The 15445-nt window shown below is 42.7% G+C and overlaps 1 protein-coding gene across 4 annotated transcripts in view; it reads left to right on the top strand.

The window, feature by feature from the left end:
- PPFIA3 (PTPRF interacting protein alpha 3) overlaps positions 1–15445 on the top strand; it is a 130322-nt gene that overhangs the window by 48736 nt on the left and 66141 nt on the right. For all 4 annotated transcript variants that reach the window (XM_040433485.1, XM_040433503.1, XM_040433495.1 and 1 more), the window contains exons 4-6: positions 9190–9354; positions 14839–14913; positions 15001–15072. In XM_040433485.1, the coding sequence (XP_040289419.1) occupies positions 9190–9354; positions 14839–14913; positions 15001–15072 (312 nt within the window). The remainder of the gene's footprint in view (positions 1–9189; positions 9355–14838; positions 14914–15000; positions 15073–15445) is intronic.

Here is a 15445-nt window from a genome sequence, read left to right as displayed (position 1 = left end):
ACAAAGAAAACTGTTTCACCACTAATATTTAATCAGTAGTAGAACGCTGCGGCCCTTTCCGCCCAAATAAATGTGTCATTTGTGATTTAGTGTTGGTATTGCCCTCTGGGCTGATTGTGCCCTTGTCTCAGATCTTTACAAGGTATTGAAAGGTAGGCTTTAAAATCTCCAGTGCAGATACGTTGCTGACTTCCGGAGCTTACATTATTTTGTTCACCCGGCCCATAAAACCATGCATGCCTATTTAATTGTCAGGTATGTCAGCGGAGTGGTTAACACCCTTATGTGAGCAGTTGAGTGGGTGTTCATAGCAAAACACAAGATCATATAAGGAGCCTGTATATTCAGATTCCTTTCTTTTCCTCAGCTGCGTTGTTTGGGGCATATTTGCCCTCGAGGCTTTAGTTCAGAAGCTGAAGATGAGCTGATATATAATTTTTTATGTTTTGTCTGAAAAGCCTGAATCCAGGATGATTTTATGAGGAATGCCAAATAGCTACAACACTATTCCAGTTTTGTCTCAAATTATCATCTCTTCATTTACCGGAAGCCATACAAAGGAGTCTCCTGTTTTAGATGGCTAATGATCAATCACTGACCCTCAGTGATCCTCAGTCCTAGCACTGAATTTAAAGGTGTAGCATCCTGCTGTGCTCTCTTCTACAGTGCAATTCATGAGCAATCTGAAAACAAAATCACTTTTTTTTTGTACTTCTCTAGTGCAAAGGTCATCTCCTCTGTGCCGATATTGCATAATTAGGAACCTCCATACTTACCAACATTTAAAGAAGTTTTATGGTACTTGGAAATTGATGATCTATCCTGAGGATGGGTCATCAATATCATATTTGTGGGGGACCACTACCGATTGGCTGCAGTACCCAGGCACCGCCACTACACACTGGATGAAACCTTGACCTTCTGGCCCCATCCACTGTATAGTTTCTAGTAGCAGCAGCTGCCTGATGTAGCTGATTGGTGGCTGTGTGAGGTGTCGGACCTCCACCGAGCTGATATTGATGATCTATGCGGAGGATAGGCCATAAATATCCAAGTACTTAAAAACCCCTGTAAACAGTCAAAATTGGGACATTTAATCCCCATCCTGGTAAGATGCCCAAAAACCCAGGAACACCCTTAAAACAACTTTTTGGATGGGTTTTGCATATGCCTTCCCCCGTTTGAAGCCCAGTCCATGTAGCATTGGCACCAGTGTCTTGCTTTGTCTGCTTCTATGCAACAGAACTATTACAATAAGGGGTGGTGGTGGGGTGGGGTGGGGACCTTATACAGGAATAGAAAATCATGGCTGCTTTCTGTCATAAACAACACCATACTTCTTCCCTAATGTTGTGTGGTATAGCAGTTCAGTCTCACATCTTCAAGATATTTAGGGATCTCCTTTTTCTTCCAAAATCTTTTTGTGGCTCTTAATGCAATGTGTAACTGTACTTTTCATCTTGGGTTACATAGTTGCCAGTAGTAATGGGAAGAGGTTGGGGCTTACCACAAAGGAGGTGGGATATGTGCAAATTTACACCAAAGTGGGTGTTTCTTGTATGTTTCCAGAGCAGTCCAGAGCCTAGGGCTTAAAGGGGTATTCTGGTTAGTTAAAGTTATAACTATCAGATTAGAGGAAGTCCTACCACTGGTACCCTCGCTGATCACGAAAACTGGGACCCGGTACCCTGCAGCTCCCCTGAAGTAACGAGAGAGGCCGGTTGCACGTGTGTATGTGGACAAGTCTGGGGAACGTGGTGGCCATAACCCCTTGCTCACAGTTCACTCCTCCGTAAACAGTTCATGAACCCGTGCCAGTGAGTTCTGGGAGGTGCGGCATGTTGCCCCATCTGGTTGGAAAAAGCAGGACATTTTTTCTTCTGCAGCATCACTGTTGAAGAGCTGCAAGCAGTATCAGCCAACATAATCCAGCGTGCCCAAAGATGCATAGACGGGGACCACTTTCAGCATCTTTTGTGATTTGCGGGTAATTAAAAAAACAATCCACTTACTCGTTCATCTTGTCATAGTAATGCTGGAGGTGGGCTACTTTTTCATGGGTCACCCTCTATTTTAATGTTGAAGCTGGAGTTGGAACTGGTACATTTTTACCAATTCTACCCAAAACTGAGTCTGAGCCTGCAGTCAATCTTAATAGGCAATGTTAATATTTTGAAATTGGCAGACTCGCCCTTTAAGAGGCCAATCCTGTACTACAAGAAGAGCTTGGAGGCAGAGAGGATGGGGAGTTGTCCACAAGGGGGCAGTGGTTTCCCTATGGGGTAAAAAGTTGTGAGACAGTCTCACAAATTCTGACCAGATTGCGCGTGCCCTTTTCTATTTTATGAAGACATTCAGGTCACATATGAGTTAATTACTCAATTTTACCGTGATCCATGGACGGACAAATTTATCCTGGAACCCAAGCATTTTCATAACTAAATCAATGTCATGTCTTTTTTATGGAAAAATTTATTTTGAACAGTGGCCAACACCAGTAGGTTACACTTCCCACTTTTAGGATCTTTCAGATCCCTTTGCAATGGACGCAACATGTATTGGGACGTGTCATGTATTGGGAATTATGCAAAGCTGCCGCTTCTAGCTAAATAATTGCAACAGCAGGGACACGCCAATAATTCTGTCAACTCTCATGCTGTGCAAGAAGCCGAGGAACCTGACACGACTGGAGGAAGCGTGCACTTGGCCTCAGTAACGACTGGTACCAGTAACCTCCTAATTTTTCGCTGGCTGCTTGCTACTTCTCTTATTCATTAATGAGACAAACGGGGGTAGCTATGAACACGTTTGGGAGATGGTATATTGGGAGCAGTGGAAGATGTCACAATCCTTTGTGTTCGGTGAGCGACTGCGCGGTAGTGATTGCCACTCATCTCCAACAGCAGTGTAAGGAGTTAACGACCCATATGATATAGGCTGCCCTCTTTTCTGTTAGGTTGGAAAGTCGCTATAAATAAACACACTTCACGGTGCGTTTTCATACCATGGCATAGTGCCGCATCAAAGTCGAGGACACGTAGGAAGTGCCTGTCACAGTAAATGTGGATGACAGCGTGCCACAGGCTAAATAAGACGGCTGGAAGGAGCTTTGTGTGTTTTCACTGTGAAATTACCTCAGTGAAGACTTATCAAAGAACAAGACAGGGGGATTACACCCAGTGATCCGGCAGCAACGTGGATGCCAATAGTGGGATGGGACGGTGGTTTCAGATAAACTGGATCTAGTGGGATCTGTGTAATGTAGAGTGGATGTGAGATAAGCATGAAACCATCCAATTTGCAGCTAAGACAAGCAGCAAATATCTTTCACACTTGTGTATGGAACTGGAGGTATGTGAGAGAGTAGATCATAGAGAGGAGATCAAAACTGTCAATAATCCTACTGAAAAATATGACAGTCAGCATAATCAATGGCTAATAGCAGAAAACAATAGATTTTCTTCTACTGCACAGCAAATATAAATAAATTTGATGTTACACAGGAAGACAATGGCGATAGCTATTTGATTTTTTGCTGCTTCAAATAGCTGTGTAGCCCATGCCTAACAGGGCTGTGGAGTTGGGGTCGAAACTAGTTTTAGGTGGAGTCAGAGTCGGTAGAAATGTTCTGACTCCAGCTTAAAAAATATCTGTTATTAATATTGTGTAATAAATTTATTAACTTTCATATAAACTTGAAATGTTATTCATACATATATTTATGTTCTATAAATCTAAGGCCCTGATTTATAAAAAAAACAGTGATAAGTAGAGTGTTCTAGTGGTGATAGATAATCAGTTCTCACCACTCCGGTGATAGATAATCAGTTCTCACCTCTCCTGTGTTCTCTCCTGTACTTATACTATAAACAGTGATAAGCAGAGTTTTCTAGTGGTAATAGATAATCAGTTCTCACCTCTGCAGTGTTCTCTTCTGCCCCTTACACTATAAACTGTGATATGATTGGTGTTCAATTGGTGATAGGTATCAGTTCTCACCTCTACTGTGTTCTCTCTTGTCCTCATACTATAAACAGTGATAAGCAGGGTGTTCAAGTGGTGATAGATAATCCGTTCTCACCTCTCCTGTGTTCCCCCCTGTCTTTATACTATTTACAGTGATAAGGAGGGTATTCTAGTGGTCATAGATAATCAGTTCTCACCTCCCTTGTGTTCTTCCCTGTCCTTATACTATAAACAGTGATAGACTGGATGTTCTAGTGGTGACAAAAATTCAGTTCCTACCTCTCCTGTGTTCCCCCTGTCCTTATTCTATTAACAGTGATAAGCAGGGTGTTCAAGTAGTGATAGATAATCAGTTCTCATCTCCCCTGTGTTCTGTCTGGGTCCCTTATAAACAGTGATGAACAAGGTGCTCTAGTGGTGATAGAAAATCAGTTCTAACCTGTCCTGTGTTCTCTCCTGTACCTTATAGTAGTGATAAGCAGGATCTTCTAATGGTAATAGACAATCAGTTCTCATCTCACCTGTGTTTCCCTATGTCCTTATACTATAAACAGTGATAAGCAGGTTATTCTGGTGGTAATAGAAAATCAGTTATCACATCTCCTGTGATCTCTCCTCTCTTTATACAATAAATAATAAGTAGGGTGTCCTAGTGGTGATAGAAAATCAGTTCTCACCTCTCCTTTGTTCTCCCTTTTCCCTTATACTAGTCCCTTAGTTACAATGCCTGAAACTGTGCTTCACATGCTCAGTAGTGAAGACCAGAGGTGGGACTTTACTACTGGGCATGCCTGTAGTCATCTCAGAACTGCTAGACAGAACAGGAAGACAGTATTAAAGGGGTTGTCTGGGAATAACTAACCTTTCACAGGTGCCCGCAGCATGCCCTTGCTATGGAAAGAATCATGCATACCTATTCCCCGCCACCTTGGTCCTGCGTGACGGGTCCCTTGTGTCCATCTTCCAGTCCACGACTTGTTTACTTCCTCTCTAGCATGGGTATGGTCATCTGCTCCTTGACAGCCAAAGGTTTCAGCTATGATGTGTCTCTTGTGGAGTCATTGGCTGCAGTGGAGCAGATGATCATGCTCATGCTAGGGAGGAAGTAAACAAGCCGAGCACTGGAAGATGGACACATCATGGCCAGTGCACAGAATTGGAGCTGCAGGTAAATATGAATCTTCCCATAGCAGAGGCAGGCTGCGGGCACCTGTGAAAAGTTATTTATTCCCAGACAACCCTTTTATGACCAGTACTGAATATAATTGTTCCACTTTTTAAATTTTTCTTTTATTCCCATTTGGACTAGCACATGATTCAGCGCATTTCCAGTACTTACATATAGAGCTTTTATAACATTTTCTGAGGACATATTCATAGATTTCTTACAATTATTAAGTGTTGTGTTTTCCAGTTATTAAATGCATAGTGCATTGCAGATTAACTTACAGAAATTTATAAAATTACAGGAATTTCAGAAATAGTATTTCAATAATTATGGTAGTAATAAAAAGTCTGATGTTAGCATTTTAATGCAGGAAATTTGTTATTACTAAATTATTTGCCATTCATGAAGGAGCCGGAGTCGGTGTTGATAAAATGCAGGAGTCAGAGTCAGAACTTTGGCTTACTGACTCCACAGCCCTGATGCCTGAAAGGGGTATTCTAGGATTTCACTATTGATGACCTCACCGATCAGCTGTTTTGTTGTAGCTTTAGTGCCAGAAATTGACACTGGACCTAGACAGCTCCATCCCCTGTGCAGTGGATGCCACTGGTTACTGCAGCATTCAATTCAATGGGAGCAGTGCTGCAGTCAGCAGCTCCATTCATTATACAACTGACAGAGCTGTGTAGTACCGGCATGAGGGCGCAGGGTCTCAGACCCACTCCAATATAGATATGAATAGGTTATCCTGTGGATTGGCCATCTGTAGTAAAGTCCTGGAATACTGTACCCCTTTAAGACTTACTGCAAAGGTGCATTATGTTTCATTTTAGATGTACTCCAACAATAAAAAGAATTTGGTTGCACTAGTTTATATTACCTTTAACCCTATTGCAGGCAGTGGTTTTTGGAAATTTTGCTCATCTGGTAGCCAACACAATTTTCACACTTTTGACATGTACAAATGAAAACGAAATTACAAAATAAAAAAATCCCTCCATACCAGTATAAATAGTTACTACAGTTGAAAAAGACATAAGTCCATCAAGTTCAACCAAGGGATAGGAGGTGTTATAGGTGTGTGTATGTATATATAATAAATAAATAAATATATATATAATTACATATTACATAAAGCTGAGTGTATGTGTGAGTGTATATGTGTATTTCCGGTAAAGGAATCCACACCGTCGCATTTACAATCATGAAATTTGGCACACAGGTACATTAGGTGTCCTGGAAGGTTTTAGACTGGGTCTCAGAGATATTCCCAAAAAATGCATTAGCCAATAGAAGTCTGGTCACATGTCCCTTATCAGCCAATAGAAGCTCGCAGGCACTTAGTCTTCACATGCACACAGTTTTACACCAGGTTTTCATAACAACCCAGCCATTTTTCTTCACTGCTGTAGGTCAACTTTAAAGGGGCAGGGCACTGTGGATGACACTGTTAAGGGAGCAGAGTGCTGTGGATGTTACAGTTAAGGGGGCAGGTAGGGTGGCCATTTAGGCACCCTCAAAAGACTAACTTAAAAACCCTGCACCCAGGTCCCGCTAAGCCGTTCCCCTGACCCAGTTACACCACGCCCCCTCCCACTCCGCAGCTGCCGGGGATTGAAAAAATGAAGGTAAAAATCAACGTCTGTCAGCTGCAGGGGTGGAGGGAGGGTGAATTTCTCTGTGCAGCTCACACTAAGACAGCACAGTGCTGCTGTCTGAGAGTGAGCTGTTTAAAATGACATCCCTGTGTCCGTCCAGGCCCTGCGCCGGACGGAGGACAGAAAGTCTGAAAGCCAGACTATCCAGCCTAAAACCGGACCTCTAGCCACCCTAGGGGCAGGCTGCTGTGGAGGTCACAGTTAAGGGGACGGTCCCCTATGGAGGTCAGTGTAAAGGGGAAGATTGCTGTAGAGGCCACTGTTAAGGGGGAGGGGTGTTGTGGAAATCACTGTTAAGGAGACTGGGTACTGTGGAGGTCACTGTTAAAGGGGCATTGAATGGTAGAGGTCACAGTTAAGGGCTGTACAGGTTACTTAATAAGGGGACGGGGTGTTGTGGAGATCGCATTTTAAGGGAACGGAGTTCTGTTGAGGTCACTGTTAAGGGGGCGGGTTATTGTGGAAATCACTGTTAAGGAGACTGGTACTGTGGAGGTCACTAATAAAGGGGTGGCCGCTGTGGAGGTCACTGTTAAAGGGTAGGGCACTGTAGAGGTCACTGTTAAGGGAGGAGGGGACTCTGAAGGCCGCTATTAAAGGGGCAGTGGGGTACTGTGAGGTCACTGTTAAGGCAGTGGGGTACTGTGAGGTCACTGTTAAGGGAGCGGGGTACAGTGGAGGTCACTGTTAAGGGAGCGGGGTACAGTGGAGGTCACTGTTAAGGGAGCGGGGTACTGTGGCAGTCACTGTTAAAGGGGCAGTCGCTGTGGAGGTCTCTGTTAAGGGGGCCGGGAATGGTGGAGGTCAGTTAAGGGGACTGTAACCTATGGTTAGTGTTAAGGGGCGGGCCCCTGTGGAGGTCACTGTCAAGGAGGTGGGGTGCTGTGGAACTCACTGTTAAAGGGGCATACTGCTGTAAAGGTCAAAGTTAAGTGGGGGGGGCTGCTGTGGAGATCCCATATTAAGGGGACAGGGCACTGTGGGGGGGTCAGTCTTAAGCGGTGGGGGGCTGTGGGAGGTCACTTTTTAAGGGGGTGGGGTACTGTAGATGTCACTGTTATAGTGGATACTGTCGATATCTTAACGAAACACACAAACATTAAATTAAATATACCCGTGCCAAACGGGGTCCCTCAGCTAGTGTGTGTGTATATGTGTGTATATATATATATATATATATATATATAAATAAAAAATTCTGACATCACACCCTCAGCACACTCCTCTAACTGCAGCCTGTCAGCACATTTCCTTCCCCATCATTCCTTCCCTAGACTGGCTGAGATCACCGCCAGCTGAAAGGTGAAGCTGCTTCAACCAGATCTATCTCAGACTGTATAGCAGCTACAGGTATGAGCCAGGTCTTCTCATATAGCCTCTAAGAATCTAAGCTTTAAAACAAAAGTGGGATCAACATAGCCTCCAACTTTTATAAACCGGATTGAACAGGAGTGAAAGCTGCAAGTCTATGCAGCTCCTACGTCACCTGGCTCTATCTCCAGCTGTAATGTAGCTGGAACTGACATATTTTGAAGCTTATATTCTAAGCTTTAAAACAAGAGCTGGCTTATATTTCTAGCTGCTACACAGCCTGAGATAGAGTTGTTAGTACAGTAGAAAGGATACATTCTTGGCTACTTAAGTGCCATGAGTTTCTTCCTTGGCAGTGAAAGGACTGCTTACCGTATATGACCTCACTCAATTGCAAAATCATATGAGATAAATGATTTGCAATGATTCAGGGGAGGTGCCTTTTTTTTATATAAGAAGCTCCCCAAAAACTGTGATATTGCATAATATCAGTGAGACACTATGGGGGAATATGATATATGCAATGCAATACCATGCTATGTGAACACGCTTGTCCAAAAATCACCTGCCATATAGTCCCCATGGAGCCCTGGTCTAAAGGAAGAAAAGCCTGGTTGGAATTCACAAAATGAAGAAAAACGCTAGAAAATCCCAGTGACCTGAATGGCAGTAGCACCTGTGGGGGTTGCAAAAGTAGCTTCATGTTAAATATTGTCATCTTTGTTAGCAGTCCCTTGTGGCGCAGTCCTCAGGAAGCCATTAATTTTAATCCCTCGGTGCATTGTGAAGCTGTTAGTCTTTGATATCAGACATGCAGGAGGTTAATAAAAAAGTGTTTGGTCTACTGAGATTATATTTTCTTCGAGTACAAGTAAGTACAGAACAGACTGTTCACTCATAGAATCTGTTATTCCAGTGCCAGGCTGCTGGCATACTAGATATATCCACTGTAAGATATTGTGGCATGGCAATCGCTTGCCATTATGATAATGTCTTCAGCACAAAGGCACAAAGGCAATAGCTTTTTTGTGTTCTGCTTTGCTTCTGTCTTCATCTAACTCATAATTTTCTCCATCTCCATTCCAGCTGCTGTTGGAACACTTGGAATGCTTGGTGTCCAGACACGAGCGCTCACTGAGGATGACTGTGGTGAAGAGGCAGGCACAATCACCAGCCGGTGTCTCCAGTGAGGTAGAAGTGTTGAAAGCTCTAAAGTCCCTCTTTGAGCATCACAAGGCTCTTGATGAAAAGGTAATGGTGTCTACAGTTTCTGGAGTTCTTCCAGCTTACCCATTTATTAGGCTGTAATTTTAGTGATAACCATTGCACCTACATAAAGAGCCCACATATTTTTTGCTTCAAGGGAAATTCCACCCACACATTGTTGCTCTCACTCTCTTAGATATCAATTTATATATAGAATGAAGGGACTCTACAGGGAGTGCAGAATTATTAGGCAAGTTGTATTTTTGAGGATTAATTTTATTATTGAACAACAACCATGTTCTCAATGAACCCAAAAAACTCATTAATATCAAAGCTGAATATTTTTGGAAGTAGTTTTTAGTTTGTTTTTAGTTTTAGCTATTTTAGGGGGATATCTGTGTGTGCAGGTGACTATTACTGTGCATAATTATTAGGCAACTTAACAAAAAACAAATATATACCCATTTCAATTATTTATTTTTACCAGTGAAACCAATATAACATCTCACAAATATACATTTCTGACATTCAAAAACAAAACAAAAACAAATCAGTGACCAATATAGCCACCTTTCTTTGCAAGGAGACTCAAAAGCCTGCCATCCATGGATTCTGTCAGTGTTTTGATCTGTTCGCCATCAACATTGCGTGCAGCAGCAACCACAGCCTCCCAGACACTGTTCAGAGAGGTGTACTGTTTTCCCTCCTTGTAAATCTCACATTTGATGATGGACCACAGGTTCTCAATGGGGTTCAGATCAGGTGAACAAGGAGGCCATGTCATTAGATTTTCTTCTTTTATACCCTTTCTTGCCAGCCACGCTGTGGAGTACTTGGACGCGTGTGATGGAGCATTGTCCTGCATGAAAATCATGTTTTTCTTGAAGGATGCAGACTTCTTCCTGTACCACTGCTTGAAGAAGGTGTCTTCCAGAAACTGGCAGTAGGACTGGGAGTTGAGCTTGACTCCATCCTCAACCCGAAAAGGCCCCACAAGCTCATCTTTGATGATACCAGCCCAAACCAGTACTCCACCTCCACCTTGCTGGCGTCTGAGTCGGACTGGAGCTCTCTGCCCTTTACCAATCCAGCCACGGGCCCATCCATCTGGCCCATCAAGACTCACTCTCATTTCATCAGTCCATAAAACCTTAGAAAAATCAGTCTTGAGATATTTCTTGGCCCAGTCTTTACGTTTCAGCTTGTGTGTCTTGTTCAGTGGTGGTCGTCTCTTTAGCCTTTCTTACCTTGGCCATGTCTCTGAGTATTGCACACCTTGTGCTTTTGGGCACTCCAGTGATGTTGCAGCTCTGAAATATGGCCAAACTGTTGGCAAGTGGCATCTTGGCAGCTGCACGCTTGACTTTTCTCAGTTCATGGGCAGTTATTTTGCGCCTTGGTTTTTCCACACGCTTCTTGCGACCCTGTTGACTATTTTGAATGAAACGCTTGATTGTTCGATGATCACGCTTCAGAAGCTTTGCAATTTTAAGAGTGCTGCATCCCTCTGCAAGATATCTCACTATTTTTGACTTTTCTGAGCCTGTCAAGTCCTTCTTTTGACCCATTTTGCCAAAGGAAAGGAAGTTGCCTAATAATTATGCACACCTAATATAGGGTGTTGATGTCATTAGACCACACCCCTTCTCATTACAGAGATGCACATCACCTAATATGCTTAATTGGTAGTAGGCTTTCGAGCCTATACAGCTTGGAGTAAGACAACATGCATAAAGAGGATGATGTGGTCAAAATACTAATTTGCCTAATAATTCTGCACTCCCTGTATAAAGCAAATGTGTGGTCCTATTTGGACTTCCCCTTCTTAGAATGAAGCCTGATCACAGTGGTCCAGGTTTCTTCAACCCCTAACAATCAATTGTTATCTTCTGGGGAACCTCGTTGTGACCACTCATGGAAAGATCTCAAGAAATGTAGTATTAGATGCTCTTGCTCAAAGTAGGGACTTCGTAGCAGGTGACTCCCTTTTTATCACGTTCATATGTCCTGTTGTGGGGTTGTTCAGGTGAGGCATCCCCTTTAAACTCCACTGAATTATAGATTTATGAAAATCTGTAAGAAGATTCTAAGTTGGTGGCCTCTCAGACCGATGACATTGTGATTGCCTTTTTTATAACTTCAGGAAAAATATAACAGACTCAAACAAAAGTGAACTTCTCATATGTATTAAAAGGATTGTCCAGTTTAGAAACCTAATTTTCATATACCCTATCAGGGGATTCTGAATTAATAGAGCTAGGTCCTCTGTTTAGGATGCTTATCTTTTGGTCAAAGAGGAGAGTGTTTATAAAGGGCGCCTCATGATTAGGAGATCCCGTTTTGTCTCGCATCACATGGACAGACCATTGATTTGAGTTGAGAATGTGTAATGCTTCATTTTTCCTGTGGCAGCGCTGCAAGGAAATGTAACACTCAATACCAGGTTTCCTCACAGATGATAACTGGCGGTTTACAACCCAAAGTTGATTGCACTGGATTAAATTTTTTTATAGCTTTATGATAAGGGTCCAAGGTCCAACTTTTCACTTAACATTTTCCCTATCCATAATTTATCCCCTCTAATTCAACCACACCATATACCACTAGAAATAAATGGGCCCCAAAAGATCCTGAGTGACTACTCCATACTCTTGGGGACATCTGAATGAATTATTTGTCAGCACATATTGAAAGCTCCACCAGCACCTCTCCTCCAGCTTCAGAGACAGGCAGCAAGATGGCCATGACTTACCAGTGCTGGAGAAAGCATAGCAAAGAGAAAAGACGTATCTCCACTGCTGCTTATCTCTCACAGCTTCATTCTTTTACTTCATAAAATGAATTTTCCAGGATTCATATATTAATAAGTTATCCTCAGGAGAAGTCATCAATGTCTGATCGGTGGGAGTCCAGCTTCCGGCACAACCTTCAATCAGCGGTTTGAAAAGGCCATGGCGCCTTGGTAAACTCTGTGGCCTCTTCCTAGGAGAGTGACATCACATTTGTTGGCACATGGCATAGTTGCAGCTCAGTCCCATTCAAGTCATTGGGCCATGGCTGGAATAACCAACACAGCCGCGTTACAATGTACGGCATCATACTTGGTAAGCTGTGAGGAGGCTGTGGCCTCTTCAAACAGCTAATCGGCTGGGGTACCGATAGTCTGACCCCCACTGATCAGATATTGATGACCTATCCTGGGGATAGGCCATCAATATAGGGGTCACAGAACCCGCTTTTTAAGATGGGTCACCCTCTGTTTTCGTTTTGACTACAGTACTGACAAAGTTTCAGTTACAGGACAAGGCAGAGTTTACCCAAACTCTGCCCAATTGTATCCAAAATTTGGTCCTCTATTCCCAGAAACTCAACTTTGTAAGTTCCCTGATTTTCTGAGTTAAGGGCCTCAACTTTTTGGAAAATGGAATGTTTTAATCACAATGAAAAGCATATTGGACTTTACTCTATAGAGACAGTTTTTTTTTTCAGTTCTGCAGCTGAATAAGCTGCATTTAGATTGACGGCAAATGGATTGGTTCTTGCCCGGTGTAGGATACAGAGTACATAACAGCACCCTTTGATGTCTACTGCCTACCTTGCTCCTAGCACCTAGAGGCATGGGACGAAGGAACAAATTAATAGCGATATCAATTCATATGTCACTGGTGACAGCTCTCAGCCACTTCATAGATGGCAGGTCCCTAGTCAAACATAAGGCCTCATTGTCATGACGTTTGGCTCAGAGCCTCAGGTGTAGAGCTAGTTTTCATGAATATTGGCTCAGGGCATAAAATGCTCGTTTCCGCTGTGTGTGAATGCCACTCATGCAAAATCAAATACAGGAATTGTCAGCAACTGGGTAGGAAAGTGTTCTTTATTTTCCAGCATTTAATGTTACCTAGCTGGTTGATTTTCATTTAGACAAGTTTAAGTTGACATTTTTTAAGCTTTTGTCTTAAATTGGAAGAACGTTGCCAAAAAAGAACAATTTCCTAATGCATTGTTTTCAACTGTATTGCTCCTGCGGAAAAATTCTGCATGGAAAAACAACCATGCCATGGATTTTCTAATATGTAGCTGTGATGTATTTGTCACAAATTTTGATGCAGATTTCACCCTATCAGTGTATAAAACTGCAATCTTCAGTGAATCTGTAGCACTATCTGTAATACCTGTGCATTTTGTTTTGGGGTCGCAACAGGTTCACTGCAGATTTGTGGTGACAGCCATGGTGGAAAAAAGTCTGCCACGTGTGGGCTCAGCACAGAACCTGAATTCCCCTTCCTGCACTTTTCTGTTGTAGAAAATGTTGTTCTGCAAGGAGTCATTTCATTATGGAATTATTATGCAGTTTTCTAATGTTTTGTGTAAAGCACCTCCATGAAATATTGTGTGTGAGCAATACTATATCTAATGGGATATGCTTACCTTACATTATTCTTTGTTATTGTATTTTTGCTCTTGATCAAGATTGATGGGGTCCCTGGGCAAAAAATTGGTGGTGTCCTCCTTCCTAGTACAGTTTCATATAACTAGTGGATAAGTTCCATGTCTAACTGCATAAAAAGGCTGGAATCATACTCCCTATCAAAAAACATGACACACCCAGATAGAAATGTCAGATTGCTGCAACTCTCAGCACGTGTTTATGTCCCAGGTAAATGATTACAGGTGTGGTCTGATTAGACACTGGGTCTTGCCACAACAGGGAATAAAGTGCTCACCCTCCTGCCCTATAAAAAGGCTCTCAGGGGCTACTTTTGGATAGTGTACCTTTTGTCGAAAGATTCTTGACTGCTAGACATGCCGCTTTAACGCACTGGAAACCATTTCACCCAGTTGACAGACTTTGACAGGGGGTGCATCACTGGACTGAGAGAAGCAGGATGGTCTTTTCGGCTAATTGCCCACGATCTAGGCTATTCTGACCTAGCTGTTAGGAGGTGTTGGGAGCAGTGACTATGTGAGGGCACATACACACAGTGAACAGGCTCTGGATGGCCCAGACAGACCACCAGTAGAGAGGATCGTTTGATTCACCAACAAACACAAGCAGCTCCCACAGTTTCGTTGTCCAGCATCCAGACACAGGTGTTGCCTTCATTACACGTCCTGTCCCTGCCCAGACTATTTCCAGGCATTTAGCAGAAGGAAATTTGGTGTCATGGTGCCCATTACATATCCTGCCATTGTCAGCCAGCCACTGTTACCTACGTTTGCAGTGGTGTCGTGAACGAAAATCCTGGACTGTTGTGGTCTTGAACCATATTCTGCTTGGTGCGTTATTATTTTGTGAATGTATGTACTTGAGGGAAGTAGTTGGAGGATCCTGGGCTTATTTACCCTTTTGCTCTCCATCTGGCCCACATTACACATTATGATTGTAAATCCATCTTCATAAAATGTAACAACGTGAAAACCAAGGAGATTCCATATGACATTTTTGTCACTATATTTCATAACCCCAAAGTATATTTCCTCTCTAATTACTACTTCATTTTCTCCTTTTTTTTTTTTCAACTACAACAGGTTCGAGAGCGCCTTCGCGTGGCCCTTGAAAGGGTAGCAGTGCTGGAGGAAGAGCTGGAAATGTCCAGTCAGGAGGTAAGCATCTTGAGTTTGTTAGTCATCGCAGCATTATGGTGTAGTGTGTAGGAGATGTAATGTCTGCCTCTCATCCTCTTCTTCCAGTCTCTTTCACTACGAGAACAGCTTGCAAGGAGGAGGTCAGGAATCGATGATGGCAGTAAAGATGGAGACTCTGTAAGCATTCCATAGTAATGTTTTTATTTATTTTTTATTAGAAGGAAATGAGAATTTGCTGGATGGTACCGGCTTAGAAGGTTATTACCCCAGTACCTGTCTTTCTCTGAATAACAAATTAGTAGCTCTGATGGGACAATTTTATTTTTCATTTTTGTTAAGGTAAAAAAAATAAAAATTCATAGAGGATTCCATATTCCTCCATAAACAGATATTCAGAGGGACTGGTTATCTCATTTGAGGGCCCCATCTAACAGTATTCCAGATCACACTATCTTGGACCTGATATTTTGGATTAAGTGACAGTACAGGGTTTTAAGATTTGGGCCATCTGAACAACCCCTTTCCAATAGCCCAATTAGGACATCTGTGA

Source organism: Bufo bufo, chromosome 1 (genome assembly GCF_905171765.1).
Source record: "Bufo bufo chromosome 1, aBufBuf1.1, whole genome shotgun sequence".
Lineage (NCBI taxonomy): Eukaryota > Metazoa > Chordata > Amphibia > Anura > Bufonidae > Bufo > Bufo bufo.
Note: the sequence above shows the minus strand (reverse complement) of the source record. Positions and strands in the feature narration are given on the sequence as shown.